This window comes from Neopsephotus bourkii, unplaced genomic scaffold (genome assembly GCF_033783945.1).
Source record: "Neopsephotus bourkii isolate Nb327-2 ecotype Australia unplaced genomic scaffold, CSIRO-AGI_Nbou_v1 NB_1763, whole genome shotgun sequence".
In the NCBI taxonomy this organism is placed as follows: domain Eukaryota; kingdom Metazoa; phylum Chordata; class Aves; order Psittaciformes; family Psittacidae; genus Neopsephotus; species Neopsephotus bourkii.
This window is the reverse complement of record NW_026902237.1, coordinates 462,330-486,090: the sequence shown is the minus strand read 5'-3', so window position 1 is coordinate 486,090 and position 23,761 is coordinate 462,330. Positions and strand designations below refer to the sequence as shown.

General features: G+C 40.3%; 1 protein-coding gene across 5 annotated transcripts; it reads right to left on the bottom strand.

Annotated features, from left to right (window-relative positions):
• Positions 1-1,023: 1,023 nt before the first annotated feature.
• On the bottom strand, positions 1,024-23,060 carry LOC133225548 (cytochrome b-245 heavy chain). 5 transcript variants are annotated; one of them, XM_061378048.1, is made up of 13 exons: positions 22,828-23,060; positions 20,353-20,448; positions 18,785-18,895; positions 14,976-15,060; positions 13,191-13,336; positions 12,181-12,371; positions 8,333-8,462; positions 7,412-7,504; positions 6,583-6,836; positions 6,128-6,290; positions 5,147-5,293; positions 3,817-3,941; positions 1,024-3,117 (listed from the first exon to the last, which is right to left on the bottom strand). In XM_061378048.1, exons 1-13 carry the CDS (start codon positions 22,870-22,872, stop codon positions 2,991-2,993), a joined length of 1,713 nt encoding a protein of 570 aa, XP_061234032.1. In that variant the 5' UTR covers positions 22,873-23,060; the 3' UTR covers positions 1,024-2,990. The 5 variants fall into 5 exon arrangements, with proteins under 5 accessions (XP_061234032.1, XP_061234033.1, XP_061234035.1 ...); XM_061378049.1 differs by lacking the exon at positions 18,785-18,895; XM_061378051.1 differs by lacking the exons at positions 13,191-13,336; positions 14,976-15,060 and having other exon boundaries at positions 22,828-23,058.
• Positions 23,061-23,761: the final 701 nt, after the last annotated feature.

Below are 23,761 nucleotides of genomic sequence, written 5' to 3'. Positions count from 1 at the left end.
GGACAGCCTCAATGGGAGAGCCACTCATAGTGCTCAGATCCCACTGGAAGTGGGGATGATTCTGGAGGATGCCCAGAGACCCTGGTGAGCATGGGCAGTGGCAGAGCTCTTCCAGAGCAAGCACAATAGCTCCTTTAGTTTGGCACTCAACGTATCAGGAGCAAAGTAAAGATGTGAGGGATTTGTGGTGGTGACTGACCCTCATCAATGAAATATGGAGCTCCCTGGAGTCCTACCTTCAACCATTCGCTGCCATCCCCCTCATGCTGCTCCCTCCTGCTGTGAACAGAAGCTACCTGGAGACATCCTTGCCTTTCAGAAAACCTTGCTGGTGCTACTGCAGCACAGCCATGGTGACAGTGTTGCCTAAACTGCTGAGTACCATATGCAGTTTCTCAAAGCTGAGAAGCCACTCTTTGTTGCCAGGGCAGGCCATTTGGAGTCAGCAGTTTGACAGCAAAGAATCAGTTTATTGTGAAAGTGAACCCTTTCTTCCTCCCCCGAGAGAGAAAATCCCCAAACACTTGGAAAGAGGAAATTTTCAGCAAGAGTCCCAGCTGACAGCAATGGTCAGTGCAAGCAGTGGCATTTGACCGCAAAAGAGGACTGTCCTTTAAGCTCACCTGTTGCCTGCTGCCCTAGCCATCTCCCTCAGGTGAATGGGGAGCTCTGCTGGTGTCACAGCCACAATTGTGTACAATTTAACACAGGCATGGGCTTTATATCTAATGTAAATATTGTAAAAGTTGCTTAAGAAAAGGTCTGTGTCTAAGGTGGGTCCCCAGTGAAACATTGATCTGGGGAACTTCTATGGACTAGGCAAGCATTTGGCGGAAGGGCTTTACTCTTTTACCACTATAGCGGACAGTAGCATTTAAAACCGTATCACTGACATCCTTCTGTGCTTTGCTGAAGAGTGGGGAGGACTGAAGTTCATTTGTTTCTTATGTTTGGGTTTTGGTGCTATCCATCCATTTCCCTCATGTATCCTAGATTTTAAAAACCTCAGACCATGACTAATAATGCATGGGTTGTTACATTAGCAGGATATAATATAAGAAACCTTTGAAATAAACTGAGAAGCTCTCACCTGCTTATTCTTTTACACATTTTTGGGAGACAGTTACTAACAAGCACAGAATTCCTTTTTCTGACTTCAAAGTGACAAACAACCCCTGGTAGCAGTGTGCAGCATGCCACAGAGTGTCATTACAACTGGCTGAGTCAAGATAGCTCCCTGGAGTTTTAAGAATAAACACGGCAATGTTTAGGGTGAATTAAAATACATTCCTTCAAGACTCTTCACATGATAAATATACTGTCCCTATTAGACCCCTTGAAATTCTCCTTTGCCCACTTTTAGCAGTATAAAAGCCTGAACACGTTTCCATTAAAATCAAAGGCATATATTTCAATGCTCTCTGCACAGATTGAGACCCTTATTATGTTTCAGTAGCAATACTTTTATTCTACGGAAGTTTCTTTAATTTTGTTTATCACAGAATCACAGAACTGTTAGGGTTGGAGTCCTCTGAGATCATCTGGTCCAACCCTTATTCTGATTTAATAGGTGTGCTTCAAACAGAAATTTGTGGATCTAAATATGACCCTTCTGAGGGAAAGAACTGAAAAATTCCCCACCATGAGTTGATCTTTGCCAGCAGTCACTAGAAACTGATCTTGTTAAACAGGAACTGGTAAGCTATCCTTCAGAAGCAGCATGGAGTGCTTGGATAATATTTAAATATGGCAAGCAAGGTCTTATGCTGTGTAGGAGCTATTGCTGGTCTTGCCTGTGGAGTTTAAAAGTCATTAAGCTGAACAGGAGACAGGCTATACTAAAGTGTGGCTTTTTCAAGGCTTTTTGCATTTGTTTTTTCGTTTATTTCTATGATGTTGGTTTTAGTGCCTCCTCCCCCCCCTTCATTTTTTTTTCTCCTTTGCTGCTGGCATTAAAAGTTTCAGTTCCTTTTTCTTTAAGAACCTGTTACCTGTAATGTACATACAGGAGTACTGTGCGTGTATGGGTGTCTTGTACACATCAGAAACTTTATTCATAGCTATTCCAGTTACTGCCCACGTGATCATTGCTTTCTCAAACCTGTTTCACCATCAAAGAGGACAGCTAAACAATAGAATGCTTCAGAAAAGACCCATTAAATCATTTAGCAACAAGATTTTTCAGCCTCAAAAACCAGAAATTGCAGTATTTAAAACACAAAGCCTTTTCTTCTTTGGATCATTGCACCATGAATTTGAAGATGTGAAACTGAGTGTTCAAAGCAGCCGAGCAATGGCTCAGATGCCAGGTGTGGGACTTGGTTTGAATCCAGCCTCATCAATCCCCAAGCAGCTGGGGTGGGGGTGGCACTCAGAAATCCAGGTGGTTTCTTTCTGGTGCTCCACTTTCCTAAAGAGGAATGGCTGCTTTTCAGCTGCCTGTATTATCTCTCAGACAGACATATAGGCATGCATTTGGAAGCCTGAAAGATGCTGGTGTGCAAAGGAAATTTCCTCTTGTAAGAAATAATCTTTCCCAGTCACTGTTCCTGAACACCCCTCATTCTAGGGGCTGGCTGCACACAGAATAAGCTGTCTCCCAGTAGCAAGCATTAGGCTAGATTGCTTTATTGATTAATAGCATTAAGCTTGATCGGTTTGAACTGGGCCCCAAATGCATATGGCTTTCTAGATGCTTCAGCAGTCATTATGAATAATATGAGGATAAAGGCAGTTAATTGAGTGGAAATCCCCTCACACAAACAAAGGAAATAGATTTATACTAAATTGCAAGCATGCAGAAGGTAGCACAAACTTGCCTAAGATAAAACTTGACACTTTACCACAGCACCAAAATGTTTTCCAAGAAGCAAACAGATCTGCATTAGTGTAGCTGACATTAGAAGCTGGGCTGTCCTTCCCACACTCCAAATAGAAAAAGATACCCAGTCTTTAGCTGTTGTACTGAATGCCTCCCATATGCTTGGGAGTTAGAAATTTTCCTTGTTAAAAATGAAGTGTACTCCTCTTGGGTCAGCTTCTGAGTTGCTGATGCTCTGCTTGTTGAGTGTGTCAGCTAGGCCCTCAGGTCCACACAGAAAAACACCTATTCTGGAGCTGTTAAGAAAATGAAAATATGGTCAAGAACTAGGTATGGGGCAGCTGGATGTTCTTCATGTGAATGAGTCTTACATTCTGTAGGTGCAAGGTTCTTTTCGCAGTTATAGGAACTAAAGTTGAACTGGATGCCTGTTCCTTAAAACTTATAACCCCTTAAAACTTGAAAGGCACTTACTGCTGCTTCTAAAACAAATGGTGGTCTAAATTTCAGCTCAGCACAAGTCAGTAAAGACAGGTTAGTTGATGTCAGTGGAATCAAGGAAATAAAGCTTCAATAGCTTACAGCACAAATTCTTGAAAGGAACTGTTCTGAGGGTGTTTTTTTCAGTAATAAATTTGGGTGCTCAGCTAAAGGTCATCCATATTCAGGTTTTGTTTTTTGAGGTAGGAAGTATTTTTGGAGGTATTTAGATACCACGTGATATTCTTATCTACTTCAGCTGGAATGATGGGGTATGTTTTTTCTTAAACTTCACTACTAATTGAATACTCCACGAAGCACCTCACCAAAAAGGGATGATTTTTTGAAACGTGTAGGTAAAATTGTTTGGTCTAGACTTTAGATTGTATAAAATACCTAGAGATAGTTAGAAAAAAAGTGCTCCTCAAACTTTGTCAGCCAAAGGAATAAGACTGTGCTATTATGGCATTTAGATAGAGGAGGTCCATAAACACTCTGAATTTGTACAGATTTACCCAGGATGCTGCCCTGCAATAGTTTTGAACTCGTTTTCCCAGTTAGGTCTTCCATACAAGGTTTTCTGTTTAAGGCCTGTAATCACATCTTTCTCTTCTTCATGATGCATTACGAAGTGAGTGGCCTGTGGGAAATTAAACACAAAGGGCAGTGTAAAGACAGAGTTAGATATGGCAGCATTATGTCCTGTTAAAAAACATGTCATTACACACTGAATTATTTCCAAAACAAGAATATGGTGTTTAGAAAGGAAAGCTAACACTGGTAAAATCCTGACTATCAGTGTCTACCTACTCCTTTTCCCCAGATCAGGTGATCTCAAGAGTTAAAGCTATGGAGTATTGAGTGCAGCAATTAATTACATTTCTTTTGCAATGAACTGGTTTAGTCTAAGGACTGTAAGATAAAGCTTTAATTTAAAACAAAACTTTCCCTTCAAGTACAATTATACAGACCCCTTGACCTTAATGAAGTTCTGCCAGTTTGATCTCTGAAAGGATTGATCCATATGAGGAGGTTTTGTCCGCTCTCCCTGTGTAACTTGCACCTTTACTTAGCTAAGCTAAGCTAAGCCAGGAAGAGAAGATGTGGTTAAGAGCATAAGTTCAGGACTTGAGGAATTCTGCACCACTTTTACAGGAGAAAAAGTAACAGGGAACTTTCTCCCCAAGCAAAAATAGTGGGACTTTTCTCCTTCCTGTTTTTTTCCACTGCATGTGTGATTAACTTCCTAGCTTGCTCCTGTCCCTCCATGTGTGCCTAGCTGAGCTACAACACTTTAGGCACATGGTGAATTTTGCAGTGGTGAGATGTAGGTAAAATAAAACATTACTAAAAGTAACAGACTGAGCACCTTTCCTAACTCAATCACACATTTTCAAGTGGCTCACGGAAGAGCTGTTCCTTTGTACCCCCCAGTGACCTAGCAACATACATGCATGGGACTAGATAGAGATCTTGGGAAAATCCTGAAACCAATATGCTGTCATCACTCAAACTTTGTGCCATTAGCTTCTCGTGTCCCAAATGCCTTTAACTGTTTTAAGCAGTATTAGCTGTTTTAAGAGATACTTGTATGGTCAGCTGAGGTTGCTGCCATGGGGAAAGACTGCTTCCCAGAGTGCACAGCCAAAGTAAATGAGAAAGGATTAGCACATTAGCAGCTGATCCCATGTAACTTCTGGTGGACAATACTTGTCCGCATTTAAAATCTCTATGACCAGATGGAGGCCAAGGATATAAACCATTTGAACATTTATCAAAACATAACAGACTTGCTAACATTAACCTCAGTGCATATGGAAGCAATATTTTCCACCGTGTAGTTACCTGAGATTCATCCCAGCCTGTCAGGTAGATGTTATAGCTGAGAAAGTCTGCATTGTTCCTCTCCTGCATTTGAGCCTCCAGAGATTGCAAGAGGTCAGCAAACCATTCAAAGGCATGAGTGTCCCTGCAAAGCCAGTAAAAATAAATCTGGAAGAGACAAGAGTGAGCTGTCAGGGGACACAGGCATTTATGGTTTCTGGTTTTATGGCACTGACAGAATGAGGATTGTAGAGATCTTGTAGAAAATTGCTGACCACTTCAGTCGATGGAGATAAAGGCTGGAATCAAAGCTATTCAGGAGATTTGACACTGGGAGGGTTGTGAAGCAGATTAAGTGACTGCAAGAACAAGGAAATATCTTACTTGTTTTCCACCGGCAGGTTACATTTTTAGTTCATAATGTTTCCCCACTTGTAAAACAGTTTGTTAGGACATAAATAAATGATTTAGAGGTAGACTCTATCACCCTGTCTGCTGACAGGCAAGGTAAATCAAAGTAGGTAACAAAACCAGTTCTGTTCTCTGAATATGACCACAACTTGAAAGTGTGACCCCACACCTTTAAACAGGGAGTTTCCAGGGGCAGGAGGGAAGAGGAGGATAGCAGCAGTGCTCTTCTATTAACATAAAGTTGCTCTTTCTGTGCTTAGGGAAGTAATGCAATATTTGCACAGGCAGTGTTAATGCCTTGGACATTTTGTTTTTCACACAGATTGAACAGTATCTCCACTGCAAGTGGAAATCCCCAGGGACACAGTCAGGATTTGCGTGTATAATTTTGCTCATAGGCTATTTCTCCTTTCATGATGTTTTTGCTTTTAACCCCCCCTGCTTCCATGCCTTCTAGTCTTGTGAGGTAATTGGGCTCCTCTTGTAAGACTCACACATGCCTGGAGCCAGATCACCTTTGCTGGGCCTGTTTTGTTTTGGGCTGTTGGCCCTTGAACGATTGACATGGGTTCTGGGAAAGAGGACATATACCTTCTTGAGTTTTAGGTTGGTCGCATCATGGCAGTATTTGTACCAAACAGACTTGAGTACAGATGCAAAAGGGGTGACCCCTATTCCAGCTCCAACAAGCATAACAGTTTCATAACTGAATACGTCCTCACTCGCTGTTCCAAAGGGGCCATCCACAGCTATCCTGAAATTGAAAGTACAGGTAGTAAATTAGTACTGAGTATTTATTAACATCATTTAAAGTAACAAAATTGTTTTGTCTGCTACAATGCACATTTGGGCTGAATACTTCAACCCAAATGTCAGCAAAAGAAGAGGCGGGGTTGATAGGAAGAAACTGCAAAGAGACATTTAAGGCTCATGTATGTGATGGAAGTAGTTAAGGATCGTATCATGGGTACCACCAAACTGGTTGAGCAAAATTTAAACTGTCACAGGTTTTGGTTGAGTTTACCATGGAGACTCTTTGTACATACTTGGGTAATTTCCATGCCTCCTGGAATTCTTGCTTATCACATCCGCAGGCATTGAACAAGCCCTCTGTCCAGTCTCCTACAATACGGACATGAATGCTGAAGTAATCTTCTTCTGGAGCAGAGGTTAATGTGAATGGATGCCATTCAAGTTTAGACACTGCTGGACATTTAACAAAAATGTACTGCCCGACCTCCATCTTGAAACCCTTCTTCATCATCTGGAGCTCAATCGTCTTGAAGGGGTGAATGACCACCTACAGTAAGAGGAGAAACAGCAAAGCAGGGAAAAAGAAAAGGCTGTCATCACTATTCACTGGATCCTCCATCACTAACTTTGTCCTCTGCTGTGAGACCAAGGAGAGCAGGTGAAACTTTGTTCCCAACAAAACTGGGAGTGAAGAACAGCACCTAACAGCCAGATGAAAGACTGCAGAGGATGCTGAATTTTTGGATGAAGTATTTTTTCAGACCATGCTTGCAGTCACTCCAAAAGGGACAGGTCAGACTGGCACATCTTTTAACACATCACCAGATCTATAGTTGCACAGTTAATTCCAGATGAACCTTACACAGTGGCACAGAGCACAGTGTTAATGAATATACAGGGGCATAAACACAGGGCTATAATAAGATAGGGAATTGGGTAGATAGTACCACTGGAAACTTTCAGTGGCAGGCTACATTCAGATGTTAGATGTTAGCATCATGATAGCAGCCAGAACATTCCTTTCACTGCTAACACTGTTGTGTAGAAGCTGCTGACTTTGCTGCACCATTTGGAAAAGTTTGTAATGTTTTGCCCGTTGTTCAATGTAATGTCAACACATACCTTTGTGATAACAACCTTCTGCTGTGACCTCCAAAACCGCACCAATCTCTCACACAGGTACAAAAACATGGGTCCTACTACCCACTTCCATGTCTGTAAACAGAATAAAGTAAGTCAGATGAGGAGGATGGCAACTTAGATTAAACTGAGTCCTGGAAATGCTATGAGCAGATATGAAGTTCAAGTAATCTAGCTTCTTTATTAACCAGAGTAGAGAACACTTAAGGGATATGACACCTTCAAAATTACTTCTGATCAGAGGGGTAATTTATTTCTCTGTTGAGAGTCACAACTGGCTTTTCAGTTTCTACTACAGTTAGAGCAAGCTATTTTCCTATGAGTGATTTTGCCTCTGCCTGAAAATTAAGATAACTAAGTGAAATCTGAAGTTAAGCTCTGAATGTATTATTGACTCAGAGCTGTACTGCTGCAGAAAAAGATGTGGTTTCTGTTAACAGATCAGACTGAAATATGAAAGAACAACCAGCCTGATTAGTCAATGAGAGCTGAAGTTTCAATGTCAGATTTCCAAAGGCATTACTTTTCTGTTAATGATCATCAGTCCATAATAATGTTATACTATTTATTATCTGGATTATAGCACTTTCTAGAAATCCCCACAAGCCACAAAAGACATTTTGGGTAAACAGTTCTCAGATACAATTTGCTTTTCGCTTTGCCTGTTAATTTTGCTAATTTTATGGCACATTGGAAGTGGTTTGTCTGTCAGTAGTCCATTTCTGCATATAAACCATTGTGTTGAAATCTGTGGCTTTATGTAATGAAAGAGCACTTTCTGCCACTGAAGAGCACATGGGGTTACACAGGTGCTTTTCTACAGCAAGTGCTTAAGTTACTTAACAAAAAGAGAAAACTGTAAACCTTTTAGATTGGATTTACAATCAAGACAACTGCTCTTACCATAGGAGGATTCCCTGAAAACTGGGGGATTGGGCAAGACTCCTTCTTCCCCCAGTCAGTGAAGTTCTTGTAGCAAAGCTCTGGATTATGTTCAGCCAGACTCTCAGCTGTCTGCCCCCGTACAATACGCCTGGGAAAAAAGATAAAAATCATTAAGGCAATTAAATGAAAATGAAGGTATCTGTCCCTTATTTTTCTACTTATGTACTTCTCCATTTAAGTGGAGTTGTGGACTTCTGCAGTGCTACAGCTTTGATACAGCTTTATTGCTCTAATCAACCCACAAAATTACTATTAAAGTGATGACAATGGGGAGGAAAGTTTGTGGGGAAAAATACTGATTACAACATTAGGTGAGGAACTGAGAGATACATCCATAACCCTTTCCAGGATGTGGTCGCAATAGGAAAACTTCATTCCTCTCAGAGTTATCCTACATTTTTTTCTTCAATAAAAACAAAACTTGGAACAGGCAAAGTAAACACTTTCCTTTTGACCAGTACAGAAATGATTTCTGTTTGTTATCTTAGAAATTTGGAGAGCCCTTTCCTTTGACCCTTTGTCCTGGGTTCAGCAGTAGCAGTCATTTTTCTCCTTCTTAGTAGCTGGTGCAGTGCTGTGGTTTTGACTTTCAGCCTGGGAACAGCACTGATCACACCGATGTTTTTAGTGGCTGCTCAGTACTGTTAACTCTGACCAAGGACTTTCTGAGTCTCATACTGTGCCAGGGAGGAGGGAAAGCAGGGAGGAAGCAGAGACAGGACACCTGACCCAAACTGACCAAAGAGGTATCCCATACCACAGCACGTCATGCCCACTATATAAACTGGGGGCAGTGACCTGGAAGGGCTAGGTCACTGCTCAGTCAGGCTGGGTATCAGTCAGCGGGTGGTGAGCGGTTGTATTCTCTTCCCTTGTTATTTCCCTTATCATTATTATTATTGGTGGTAGCAGCAGTGATTTGTGTTATGCCTTAGTTACTGGACTGCTCTTATCTCAACCCATGGGTGTTATATTCTTTCGATTCTCCTCTGGATCCCTCCAGGAGCCGGAGGGAGGAAGGGGAGGAGGGAGTGAGAGAGCAGCTGCGTGGTTCTAAGTTACTGCTGGGCTTACACCACGACACCCTTCCTCTCCCTCTGAAGACAGCAGTTCAGTTGGTGTGAATGATGAATGCAGATGTTTCTGATGTAAAGCAGCTATGCCAGCTATACCAGCTTGTGTCATCTGACAATCTGGCCTCTATATTCTTACTTAGTTAGGGTTTTCTGTTACAGTTTGGTTTATTATAGAGAAGCCTGAGTGCTCCAGACCAGCTGTATTTCTAGCGGCAGAGCTAGTGCTGAAAGTTTTCATTTTGAGGGAGGAAAATATATTCTGATCTTGTTCACGATTTCCTGCCCGTTTGGAGTTCTGCCAACCTCAGGAGCATGTGAGAGTCCCCAGAGTAATGGCAATTAGTAGGACGAGGTTCATAGTAGAGAAATTCAGATTGACATCTGTTGATTTTCTTAGAAACGGCCAACACAATGCTGTTGATACCTTCTTCCCATGACCTGTAGCTTCTCTTTCTGCTTTTCTAACTCTAGTTTCTGTGAACTAGACTGTTTCTGATGTTTCAAAAAAATGTGGTATCGAAGTCATACGTATGCCTAGCTCTAAGTGACAGATTTCTCAAGGGATTAATGAAAAGCATGTGCTCAATCTTGAAAGTTAAAAGATTGCACTGCTCATAAATATTACTAATGAACTTCTTCCTCATTAAAGGATTGATTAACATCCTGCCTGAAAAATAAAGGGAAGGCACGACACTGCCCCAGGAGCATCACGAGTTGCAGCTAACTTCCCCACTAACGACAACGGGTCCAGCTGAGCTGCTATCTGGTATGAATTAAAGGAAGAGAAGGAGCCCATTTCCTGCCACTGCTCTCTCCATTGCTTAATGGAGAGTGAGCCTGAGGGTTTTTGCCTCACCCTATGCTCCATTCAAGGTCTGACAGTGTCAGTACCCTGTACAACAGAAACAAAAGACTTGTTTTCCATTATTACTCAGTGTAGATTGTGTTCCAGTACTGTAATTAAGCTTTCACTGGTATAGCCTTAACATTTCTTCTTTTTTAGCTTAAAGTTTTACTTTCTCTTCCAAGGCAGGGTGGTCTGCATCTCTGTTTTCTCCCCTCTTTACATTTACTGTGACAGGAAGTTTGGGACACTTGACTTTAACACATAGCTCATGCACAAAACCAGTCAGTGCTACAAAATGCTGTAACAGCTTATAATGGACAAGGATTTGCCCCTTCAATTCTATTATCTTTGGTTCAGCTTTCTGTATACACATATATGTATGCATACACACATGGGTATGCCACACAGCCTTCTGTCTCCAACTGACATATATATATATATGTCTCTCTCTAACATGCTACTTTGAGACTGTTAGATCATACTTACTCCATGGCATTCATCTTTGCACACCTAAGATGCCTTCCTTGAGTGTAAAAGACCTGTCCAATAATTTTTAGTGTACTAGCACTTTCTCTAAACACAGAATGTCATTCTTGACTTTAAGGCCAAATAAGCAAGGCCACTAAGTTCACAGCTAGAAAGCAGCCTTCCCTCTACAGATAATAATATTCCTGTGTTTGTCTCTTTCCAAAGGATCACTGAACTTCTCTGACAACCCCATTTCTGGCCAAATGCTTGTCTTTTCAATACAGTGCAATTAAAATGATGAAAATATACTGAATATCCAAGTAAATAGAAAATCAACTTTTATGAAATAAATGCTCCTCACTGACCTCTAGAAAGGTCTGACAGCATTGTGTAGTAACTACTAGCAAGTTTGGACATTTTGTCAACATTTGCTATATAAATACAATATCATGTTTGCTGCAGGAAACATGAAACCTTTTCTTTCAACAGGTTTTGCTCAATCCTTCTTGTTTTGGAAGTTGGAATGGACAAATATGCTGGTGGCAATTCTCATCTGCCTTCTATTTTTGCTCTTCCCGTTGCACTTTCATTTCTGTCTTTTCTGGCACTACTGGACTGAGAGGAAGTGTTTTTGAAAGTCATTTTTGCTGGGCATTTTTAAAGCACACTTTCTAGTGAACCTAAAATTTCTTTTAAATGGTCAATATAGTGTAATTATGAACTACGAAATGTGGCTTGGGTACTTTAGCCTCTTTTTTTATGCACACTTCTGTTTTATAAAGTGGAACTAAAATTAATTTTTATAAGTGCTCAAATTGTGTGATAGAGCTAAAATTGTTTCATTAGGCTTTTCAGCTATTTCAGAAGAAGGCACAAAATGAGCTAGAAGTGGAAAAAGACGTTTGGCATTTAGAAGTTACAGAAACTTATAGTCGCCTATATTCAAGCTGCACCAGCTAAAAATCTATTCTAAAATGCTGCTGATATTAAAAGTTCATCCAAGTCTGAAAGATAAATCTGTGTTATCATAGCTTTCATTTATCAAACAACATCCAAGACTCTGTGCCATACAGGTCCCCTTAATGCATGTGTCTGATGCAATTCCTTTTAGCAAAGAAAGATAAATTAATAATTAGAAACAGGAACCTTGGAAAAGAGCTTACCAATTAAAATCTCATAAGAAGCTGAGTATCAGTGAGTTTAAGTATGAAGTCTTATAATGCCTCATGCATCTCTATAGCTTGTTGCACATTATCAGTGAGAGCCTGATGGCTCTCAAAGCCTGTATTGGCCCATTATTACAATCAAAAATGACTGCTGCTTAGTGACTCAAGTCCCCATATTTATGTGTGAGGAGGACTTTACATTCAGATACAGTAGCTATTATGTATTTTGTGATAAGTGTGAATACTCACCCAGCACCATGGATAACAAGACCAATGAAGAAGACGACAAAGAGATGGTGGGTGTACCAAAATACTTCAAAATAAGATCTTCGGATGGTTTTGGTGGATGACGTGATGATTAGTATGAGAGCCAGCGTGATTATGACTCCAGTGAGACCAGCCAAGTATGTGAAAGCCACATATAGACCCCCCACAGGATTCTGTGAAATAATTGCACACGGTGGTGTAAGGAAGCAGTTGCATCCAAGCAGAGACAGCTGAATTATCCATTGGTCTCACTCACCAAATCCTTTACATTGTTGTAAGTCTTTAAGTCATCATCCTTTGAGGATTTGTAAGCTAACAATGCCAAAATCCTACTGCATTTTTGTTGTACTGCAAATTTACCTTTACTAAGGTGGAAGTAGAGAGAAAGGGTCTTCCACTGATTCACAGACCAAATATTGTCTCTTAATATGCCACTGCTCAACAGTACAGGCTTGGGAAAGGTGAATACACTTGCACAGGTCTGTTGTTAAGAGCTGGAGTCCTACCTCCAGCTTTAGGCAGCTGAATGGAAGCTGTCTTTTCCAGTGGCATCATGCAGCTGTGGGTCTCATAACTGATGAAGTCATTGGATGCTCAGTGCTTCTGAGGAATGGGGAAGTTCCTTATTTTGTTGTTTTAATTTGTTTTGGTTTTAAACCAGAAGCAGCCCAAGTTCAAAACTTTTGCCTTGATTTCTGTGTATATTTCTGTGTGCCATGTCTACTGTAGTCAGAAGACTGCTTTACAGGCCTTTTGTTTTTACATAATGTTTTAAAAACATTTTGAAGTCCCCAGGTGAAAAAGTTTGAAGGACTAACAAAATTCAACAACAATATTACTAACGGATAAGAAAAATGAAATATACAAAGTTTTGCTACAAGATGGCCCAAACTGAGGTTGTGCACACCAGAAACAGTCTCTCTGCTCCGATAGTCTTATATGATTATCTAGACAAATATAATAATGACTCTTCACAGCCTGAAATCACTTACCCCAATAGTTTTTCTATAAAAGTTGATATAGCTTTCATTTGGGCCATCACCAAGGCTAGAAAGTGCAGCTGCCAGGGTTTGTTTCTCCTCAACACGTGCTTGCACACTCCACTCTACATTGAATAAGTGTGCGATGGTGTGAATTGCTGGGAGTGACAGGAAAGAAAAAATCAGCATGAAGCACAAATACTCAGTGGTTTTGAGTAACATCTGAAACCATAACATCTGTCAATGACAGCTTAAGGCCTGTGCCACTCTCACCATCTTTGTCACAAGTTCTCACATCCCTGATGTGTTTTATTGCTGAAGCCTTACTATCTGAAGTTTACATGGTTTTGGGTTGGGGAAAGGAAAGAAGTAAAATGAAGTTTCCAGTATGTCTGTGTTCAACAAAGGGTTCCAACAGTTCAAGTAGTAGTACCCTAATACACGGGAAACTGAAGCATGGGATGGCTTAAATTATTTGTCAGGATCATCCAGGATTTCTGTGGAAGAGCCAGGAAGTTAATCTGGATCTCTTTGGTGTGTCACATTTGCTAGTGCTGCTTTTTTTCTGCTGTATTGCTGTATTCACTAACTAATAACTAACTATAATAATTAAGTGTTCTTGCTGAGCTGATGTGTACATAAACCTAGCACAGCTGAGGTGTCTCACTCTTCTTCCACTACAAGTTACTGCAGGGGTAAGCCGTACAAAGCTTTTTGAAATGTTTCCCCTTTTGTATACCCAGATACTTACTAACCTTCAAAACAGGGTCTGATGAGTGTAGATCTAATAGCCCCAAACAATCTATCCCTGCTGCAGACCCCCTCTGTGGCCTTATGTTAACTACACCGCCCTGCTCCTTTCCTGTGAAGTGGTGGTGAGATTAAGCCCACAGCTCAGAAAGGGAACCTGCTCAGCTCAGGTAATCTATTGATATTAAGACTGTTCTAGGGTGTATGATTTGTAAGGTACTTGCATTGAAAAGAGACAAATTTGATGAAAGAAAATATAGAAAACCCTTAGTTTTGGAAATGAGAGATAAAATAGGAAAACATTTCCATGGCCTGCCCAAGCTTTTTATGCCCTTTTCTTTCATACAATTTCATTCCTATTATTTGTTTCACACATGCCAACTAACAAATAAGTCTAAACAAGAATTAAAGCCAGGGTATCTATTTTTCAAGGCATTGTTAAACACCCTTTGTTAACCAGTGTCATAAATAGTGCTGGGGGTTCAGGAGAAAAGTATTATTTCTTCTCTTTTGCTTTCTGCCATTTGCAGAATAGTATCAGAGAATCGTAGAGTCATAGAATCATAGAATAGTCAGGGTTGAAAACGACCTTCAGATCCTCAAGTTTCAAACCCCCTGCCATGGGCAGGGACACCTCACACTAAACCATATCACCCAAGGCTCTGTCCTTGAACACTGACAGGATGCAGCATTCACAACTTCCTTGGGCAACCCATTCCAGTGCCTCACCAGCCTTACAGTAAAGAACTTCCTCCTTATATCCAATCTAAACTTCCCCTGTTTAAGTTTTAACCCATTACCCCCTGTCCTATCACTACAGTCCCCAGTGAAGAGTCCCTCCCCAGCATCCCTACAGCCCCCCTTCAGATACTGAAAGGCTGCTAGGAGGTCTAATTTTTGGAAACTGATTTAAGCCTTGGCCCATGCTGACCCTTTTGGGTTAATGAAATAAGGTCTCTGTCCTTATCTTTGAGAACTTAAATCCCGTCTGGATTCTGTGTAAAATGCACAAGAAAGCAATAAACAAAGAAACATTTGAGTACCAACCAGTATGAAGGGCGATCATCCATGCCACCATTTTATGAAAGGTGAGGTTCCTGTCCAGCTGTCTTCTGACACGGGTAGAGCAGCACTTTTGGTTTGAAGAAAAAAGTATTTGAAGACTATTTCTGATGTCTATGCATACTCATTTAAATGAAGGGGCAAAACAAGAGGTGCTGAGCACAATAATTGGTGGCATTGCTAATAAAAATTTCAGATTTTTAAATACAGACAAAAATATTTTCCTCCATACTTCAGAATATAGGAATAACAGATAATGTTTTAACATGGCCCATTGAAACAAAGTATTTGATAATGAGAAAAAACATCCAGTATGACAAAAGTATATGTCCTATCTGTGTTGAATCACGTTATAAACAGAAAGAGGGATCACAGTCTGCCATGGCAGGGTGGCTGCTTTGCTAGAGTCTCAAGTTGCCACCTAGCATCAGGATCTTGCTGTGGTTCACATTGTAGAAATGGACTGTAAAGTTTGGATATAACTGTCTCAGGGAGCTCCCACCCCTCATGTGCTAGGCACTTACGGTCAGTAATACGAAATGATTCCTTCCCCAAAATATGGGGTGTACTTGCTGGGCATTGACTTACAACTTGTTTCTGGAGTAACCCAAAGAGAAACAGGAAATAAAAATCTCTGCTGATACAAACTCAAGAAGTTGGTTCTTAAGAAAAACAGAATTATATTTTCATTAAGAATAATGACAGGTTCCTAACAGTTCCCATCTGAATTGTGCTGCAGTCAGTTGGAGTTTTCCTATAACTTTAAGTTCCTGTAAAACTAGCACTTTCTGTCTTCACACAGTAGGAAGCATGATTATCCTGTGTTATATCTTTATATTGCTTTTCCTGACTGGCAAAGGGAAGAAAACACTATGCACACTACACAGACATTTCCTCACAAGAACCATGTAGATGTTTCACACAACAAATTTAGAGAGAATTCTCCCACGTGACATTAACATTATAGATGGCAGGGTAAGGTAATGTACATTCCCAGCTGATAGGGTAGAGCTGATCATCCCAGCCATCCAGGAGTAAGACAGCAGATGGGATGATGTAACATGCAAACAATTTAAGTTCTGATTTGTTCTTTACTTAGTGGAGATATACCAGCAGTAGTCTTACTTTTCCATACCAGTCCATTTCTAAAGATCCCATGAGTATTAACTTTACAGACAAATAGATGAGCAGGAAACAGTTCTCTCCTTGGTTTCAAGGACAAACTTTAACACTCTGGGCCTACTGCAATGACTTCAATAGACTATAACAACAGCCAGGAGAAGTTTGGCCGTCTCTGTATCATGTATCTTGGGACACAATTAAAAGGTTTACAGAACAAACTGTAGCACAGTGAGGAAATGCCAACTGCGCTTGACTGCCTTGCAAAAAACCACTTGATCTTTCAGTTTAAGCAGAAGGCAAAGCAATGGCAAAATGATATAGCTAGATTCAGAAGTGAAAATCATTAACAGCAGTGATGAATACAGCAATAAAAAGCATGCAAAGACAACACATCTGTTCTTTCAATTAATAATAAATAACTTTGTAGTGTGTAATTGCTAGGTGGCAGGATGTAAAGGGTAAGAGTTTACAGCACATTCCTATTGAACAGTGGATTTGAACAGTTCTCCCCTCTCCATGACCCCAATGACATTGTTGTTGGAAAGGTCACTATCCTTTCAGTCAGTTTTGACATTTTAAAATCAGGATTTTTCTTAAGAGATCCTCACAGATTTTACTTGTGTAGAATTTCACTTTTGTACAATTACACAGTTAACTAGAGACAACAGTAGAACAGGCATAAGCAGTTGTACCCCCGCACCTCAGTCCTGGCACTACCATTGGCACACTGGGCTCTGTGTGTTTTGCTTGAGATATAAAATTACCTCCTTCTTGGAGTATAGCTTTGTTGCAGAAAGCAACTGAAGTTAAACACCAACAGTCTAACAGTCCTATTTTATGCTCTCCCCTCCTTGTTCATCCTCAGAGTGCTTCCTCATAGTCTAGCACTATCAGCAGCATTGCTGTGGGGCAGGCATTAAGCCGAAATGGAGCTGTAGTTCCCTGCATGGTTCTCACTTGCAAACTGGGTGTAGCCTGAGCGACTACCACAGTGCCCAAGGCAGGACTTTATAGCTTCAATACTGGAGGGGCAGCTTCATGACGATCCTGGTTAGAAAAGCTGATATAAATGTTAGAAGTAGAGCAATTCAAGGCAAGCAGCATAAAGTCCTGGCTGGAGTGCAATTATCCACCCTTGGAACCAGTTTTTATCTTCCAGTAATGACTTTAGAAGTGCCTTGAGCTATTCCATTGCTTTGACCTCAGATTACCTCTGCCCAGCCTGCTTTCAGCTCAACCCCACTGGAATCTATTTCAGACCTCTTGAAGGCCTTATATGATCAAAACCTCATCAACATCTTCAAGTTGCATTCATCCAATATCAACAATATCTTTTACTAAATTTATGTTCATTATTGACTTTTGCATCCTGGGGAGTCAGCTCTGGATGTTGGCATATACTAACTGATCTTTCTCAGGGCAGGGAAGATTAGCTGTAACCCTACAGGTTTTTTTACTACTCTTTTTACTTCTACATACATGGGGGGTACGGTTGTCTGCTTTTGTAGCATCTCAGAATTGGAAGGGGTATAGCACAAGACTGAAAGCCTGGTCTGCATAGTTCCAACTTTATATTTTGAAGTGTTATGCCTGGAAAGGACCAGGGCACTGGCTTTACTCCTAAATGTAATTTAGGAGCACTATGTGGCAGACACATCTCATTTATTCATCCATAATAATTGCCCAAATATATGTACTGCATGGAGGTACAGCATGGGTTGTCTCTGACTATTTTCTTATTACTTTGTACCCCATTCTATTCCCCTATGAAGGACACTTGAACACTGCATCTACTTTATTGCTTCCTCTTTTGCTCTGCTTTTCATTCCCTGCAGGCCTTCTTATTTGCATGAAAGAATTTATACTAGATTTACAAATTAAAACCAACCTCTGCAAACTGCTTTTGTTGACCATATGTATACTATGGAGGCTAGAAAGAAAGGAGGAATCATTACATATTTGGAGAGACAGTTCATGAGCTTAAGGAGAATATTGCTTTTTCTGTTGCACTGTGACATGCATTGTGTGCATTATTTCTGCTGCACACAGAAATACTATCACAGGAAGTACTATCATAGGAAGTCTCTCCAGCTGTCACTTAGAATCAGCTGTCCTTCCCTTAATGGTGGCTCCTCAGTACTGTGTATAACATTTGCATTTGGGACCTAGAAATGTTCGAAAGTCCTGCAAACTGTTTCATCCTGAGGTGGAAATGCAACTCAGACAAGAAAGAACGTAATTTATGAACCAGCTGAAATAAAATCTGTGAAAGACTACATTTACTTTAAGAACTGAACATGCAAAGACAGAAGACGTGGGCTAATGTCTCCCTTATAAATGGGTGTTGCATGAGTGCCAAACAAGACAAAGGTATGTAAGCACCACCAAGGGACTTTGCATCCAGGGCAGCATGATGCCCAGAAGGCAAGAGAAAAGGGAAGACTCAAAGGAGGCTAATTCAAAGCTAAACCTCTCAACAGAGCTCTAATACTAATCTGGCATATAGATCTCAGTCTTGCTCATAGCAAAACTCCAGACTTATCTGCTTTGTAAAAGAGGACATCCCCAAAGTACAGTATATTTGGGGAACTTGGATTAATTTCCCTTGTTTCTTTGCAAGGCTGCGTGGGTTATTATTTTTCATAGGTTTTGAAATTGTTTCTTCATCTTACCGCACTTGATCCTCTGAGGAAGGACAGCAAGTTTCGACATACTGGCAACAGAATCAGCATGCAATTGAAATTCAGACAGGCTGCAGGGGCCCTTGCCAGAGCCAAAGCATGCTGTAATTGGAGAGATGCTGTTACTAAATGCATTACCTAAGACATTGTCCAGAACAAAGGCACAGAATCCATTTATGTGTTATATCTGTTATATAAAAGTTATATAACTTTCCATGAATGTGAGATCTAGAGTTGATTAATAACGTTCACATTCCACAGTAGTCATGCTCTGGCCAAGTGAGAGACACGCATGGAGGTACAACACATTCCTCCAGATAGACACCTTCTGTTTCCAATTTTGAAATAATATGGTTGCACAAAAAGCTCCCTGTCCCGTCTGACAATCAATGGCCAATCACAGGTGCTAGTCTAAGCTATTAGTAGGGTTTTCTGCTCCAAGGCTGTAAAGAAAGTCTCACTGCTGCAGTTTCAGTTGGCTGGGGTGTAACAGTAGGCAGGACAGTTTATGAGGGAAGCGGTTTTATGTTCTCTGTTGTCAGTAAAAGAAGTGGAAGGAAATATGTTGCCTCATGTTTTAGGAATATGTTCCCTTAATGTTGCTCTTCTTATCCTGAATGATTTCAGACTTCTGAACAAAGATTGTTTGAAAGGAGAGGATAGTGATAATAACAATCCAAACACTATGAAGGAAAGGAAAAGATAATGTTTGCTCTCCTTCCATTGACTGGGACACTTTCAGGTTTCAAATCTCAGTTACTGAACTGGGGTTACACTGAGCTCTAGTTATCCAAGCACAGGTCTCTGAGACTTCAAAGGCAACTGCACCATGATTGCAAAGGACAGAGTTTGATCCATAGACCTGAGGCCCTATGCAAAATTTGATTTCATGCTTTGCAGAATTAAACCATGGCTTTGCAAACCTTTTACACGGTGTTATGTTCTGCAATTTGAAGCTTAGACTGATTTTCATGTCTGTGATCAAGCTTCTAAAATATGTGAATAGATTAATTTTCTCTGTCAATTGGTTATGACCTATAGTAGCTTTGGAATGAAGTTTGTAGTAGGACACATAATGTTGCATTAGCCAGTTGGATTATTTTGAATGGCCCAGGGTTCAGGATCACTTCAGTGCTTTACTACTATACACACGCTTGATGAATATGTGAATGATGATTGATTGCTTTTCAGAACTAAAAGCTTTGCAAACTATTCATGCTATGAAAAATAATCGCAAGGGAAAATGACTGCACAACAGTTCAGTGGCAATACTTTATTCATCTTTTGTTTAATAAAGCAGCCACAATTCACAATGACTTTAATTACCAGGAGCATAACAGTTACCTGAAAACATCTTTAGAATGGGATCTCTCTGTTTTCATACTAGCTTTCTGCTCAGAAGCACTGGACATCCACATTCATTTATCTGCTTGAATGTGACTTTTAACTCCTACATGAACCTGCTGCTCCAGCCACTTTATCCTATTTCAATCAAATAACACTATAGAAAAATGCTATGTGTTCTGTCTACGCCAAGATAATATATGTTTTATACTTACGCTAAGGAGCACTCTGGTGTAGAAGAATTTTGGCGGGATATCATATGCAAGATAATACCACCAAAAGAGGAAGACATTTAACCCCAGCCATACAAGCTGAAAGAGAAATGAACAAATAGCTTTACAGTTTCTTGTTAGGGATCATATACCTGAATTTACGCAGTTCAGCTAATGGTCAATTAGCTTATTGTGCTCCTGTTTGCACAGAGAAGCGTACCTTCAGGGTATATAGGATTCAGCAAGGGCAATAGAATTTTTTTATGGTGGAAATTGGCTCTGATATGTGCATTCAGAGGTACTGGAGTGGCAACAAACAAAAATACAGCAATGGGTAGCTTAAACTTTAGCTTAGCCAGAGGGGTTTAGACATATATAAGGACCATTATATTATAGGTGTTTAGCTAAGTCTGCAAGTCTAGTTGAATCTCCAAACACCATTAAAGGTTAGGGCCTCTTCCAAATGGCAGTTCCTCAGACATATTAACCTATGTAAGGTTAATGTAAGAGGAAGACTTAGGAGCTGTGCCAAAGAAAAGGAACTTGAATTCTAAATATAGATGGCCCAAATTATATGTAGGGCCTAACTGAATAGGGTGCTCTGAAGGTCTGAAATCAGCCAGCAGGAAATACTCAACCCAGGCACTTGGGCAGTGTTTAGACTATCCAAAACTGAGCTTCCTCATTGCTGTACTGCACTATTCTCTCACACTTCCACATCCTACAGTGCAGGTTCCTTTAGGGAAAGTAAAGTTATTAGCCCTTCTCAAGGCCATCTAAGGCAGCTACAAGCCCATCTGTCTCAACAGTTCATAGTGAATCTGGGCATATGCCATCTTGATTCTGGTTGACTGATTTCACATGCCATAGTGAAACCAACCTGCATCGTGCACTCTCAGTCTAATCAGATTTAGTAGATGGCAAATGAAATCAGAGAAGAGAAAGTCTGAGAAATAAGAGAAAAAACAGTCTCTGGTTATAATTTAAGGATGCCAGAAACTGTGACATTACAGTCCCTTATCCCTTCTAACTCATATGTTTTGGTAGCTCTATGGCCCATCGGACACTGTAAAAAACCTTAAGATTAGTTTAGATCTGGAAAATGTCTTACTCTTGTGGAATAAATACAGGGAAATGAAGGGATTTCCTTCAGGGTAAGGCAGCATATAGGAAATCCCCAGATCCTTATTCAAAAAACAAAACAAAACAAAGCAAAACAGAACAACCAACCAACCAACCTCATGTCAGGATTAAATGCTTAGGTATGTATTTAAAGTGAGAATGTGCCACTGCCACGTACAGTAGCCTGACAGCATTCCTGGCAGACCAAGATTTTTGGCATGATGCTTAATGGTCTCTCACAGTTCTTGGTGTTAACCCATATGGAACATGAATCCTCTGAAAAAAGCTGTGAGACCCTGTGGCAGTTTGGGTTGAGTTGCAGAGTTCACAGCCATCTGTGCTCTCTAGCTAAGGCCAGGGGAGGCATCACAGGCTGGGATTAAGGCTGATGTGTTTTTGTTTTATTGAGTTACATGAATAGTACCTGTGGCTGTCCATCAAGCACTGAACAACTGTATACCTAGTCAGTGTGCGGTAAAGCTGGAGAGGACAATGCAGAACACTTCGGTAAGGCTTCCAGTGAAATATCCTGTTAGCTGATTTCTTTCTCAGGGACTTTGTTAGTTTCTTTCCCTATAAATTGACCTTGTTACAGCTTTGAGTCTCTAAAAACAAATTCGTTATTTGAACTTTTATATATTTTTATATATATACATACACTTATAAAATTGTATATCTATAGCTCTTGTATCACATGTGACATGAAACAAAATAATTAACTTCTAAGTTTTCTCCAAGGAGGACTGCCCTTCTTTCCTCTTCATCACTTTCAAATGCGATTGGGATTTTCAGTACTTTCAGATCTTACTCAGAATTAATTTAACCTACTTTCACAGCCACTCTATGAAAGCTGGATACAAACTCAATTCAAATACCAGTTGTCTTAATGAAGGATTCCTGAATCTCTGCTAAGTTTTGGAATCCAACTCTAATACAAATTTTATACCATCAAGACACTGTGCTTTCAGTTACACCTACTTTTGTTTATAAAAGTACAAGAAAGGGTGATTGCTGTAATTGCTTTCTCTGTTGAAGCACACATAGTTAAGTAAAATGTAATGTTATTTGTCTTAAGTCACTGTTGCATCCAAAAACCCCAGACACATAAACAAAGCTTTCTAACAAAGCTAATGAAAGTTAACATACAGTCAGTTGTCAGCTGACAATAAAGCCTACAGCAATTGAGATACCAGACAGAGCTGCTTAAAAATTATTCCCTTGAAGCATTTCACTGCACCTGGTGCCCTAGTTTCAGCATAGTCGGATGCATCGTTCACTGGCACAGTGAGAACTGCATGCTGCAGCTTTCTGTAGAACATTTTACTAGACACAACTCACAATAAAAATTGTACTTACAACAACAAAGATGGACAGTCCTTCATTCTCCACCCAGTTACCCATGACTGCCCGAGACCAGTGCGCACAACAGTCCCTGTCTTTCTGGGACAGCGACTATGTCCTCTCTCACAAGGAAGTGAGAGCAGAAGCTTGCAGCAACCTGTTTCCTTTCACATTCATTTAGGAAATCAGTTAAGCATTGAATCATGTTCATAGTTCTGTTTCAAACATGTTTCTATCATCTTTACATAAAACCTTTTGTAACTCAAATATATATAAACTGTTGGAATAGACTGTATTTTCCTTGTGAGACAGAGGATAAAACAAGTAACACAACTGGTCAGGTTTTCTGCTAAAAAATGTACTGCCACCCTACATAACTTTCAATGCTGAAATGTAATACAGAATGCACAGAAGAGTCACCTGCTCCCAGCCTTGTCTTTTTTATCTCCTCAGGTATGAGTTGCTGTTCCTGATGCTCCTCTTTGCACTAGAATTTCTGAGAAATAATCACAAGTGGTAGGTGTGGGTAGAACTGGTACCAAAAGCACCCACATGTCACCCCTGCTTTCTGGCACCTTCTGAATGAGCAACACATCTTTGCTATAATGTTACAAAAACTTCCATGTTTTGATCTAATTTGAAAAATGCATCTTGTACAAGATGAGGCAACATTGGCATCTGAGCATTAGTTACGTAGGAGTGAGTAAAACTGGAGTATGGAAAAAACATAAACACTATCTCATTCTGTTTCTAAAGTGTCTTTAAAGCTAGGTGATTACACACAGCATTTTTCATCCTTTTTTTTCACTGAAAACATCAGTGAACAGTGATACTTTTGCAGCATGACAGTTTTGCAAAAGTCAGGTCTCAGGATTCTTTGTTTCTTGCAGTAGTTCTACCCCCTTGCTTAGGAATTAATTTAGTTCCTCTCCTGCTCTGTGCAACAGTG

Coding starts and splice junctions, on each gene's coding strand:
- LOC133225548 (XM_061378048.1), bottom strand. CDS start 22,872: ATGGGTAACTGGGTGGAGAATGAAGGACTGTCCATCTTTGTTGTT. Junction 18,896..20,352: donor ACACCAGAGTGCTCCTTAGC/GTAAGTATAAAA, acceptor CTCCAATTACAG/CATGCTTTGGCTCTGGCAAG. Junction 8,463..12,180: donor CTTGTTATCCATGGTGCTGG/GTGAGTATTCAC, acceptor CTTTTTTCCCAG/GCGTATTGTACGGGGGCAGA.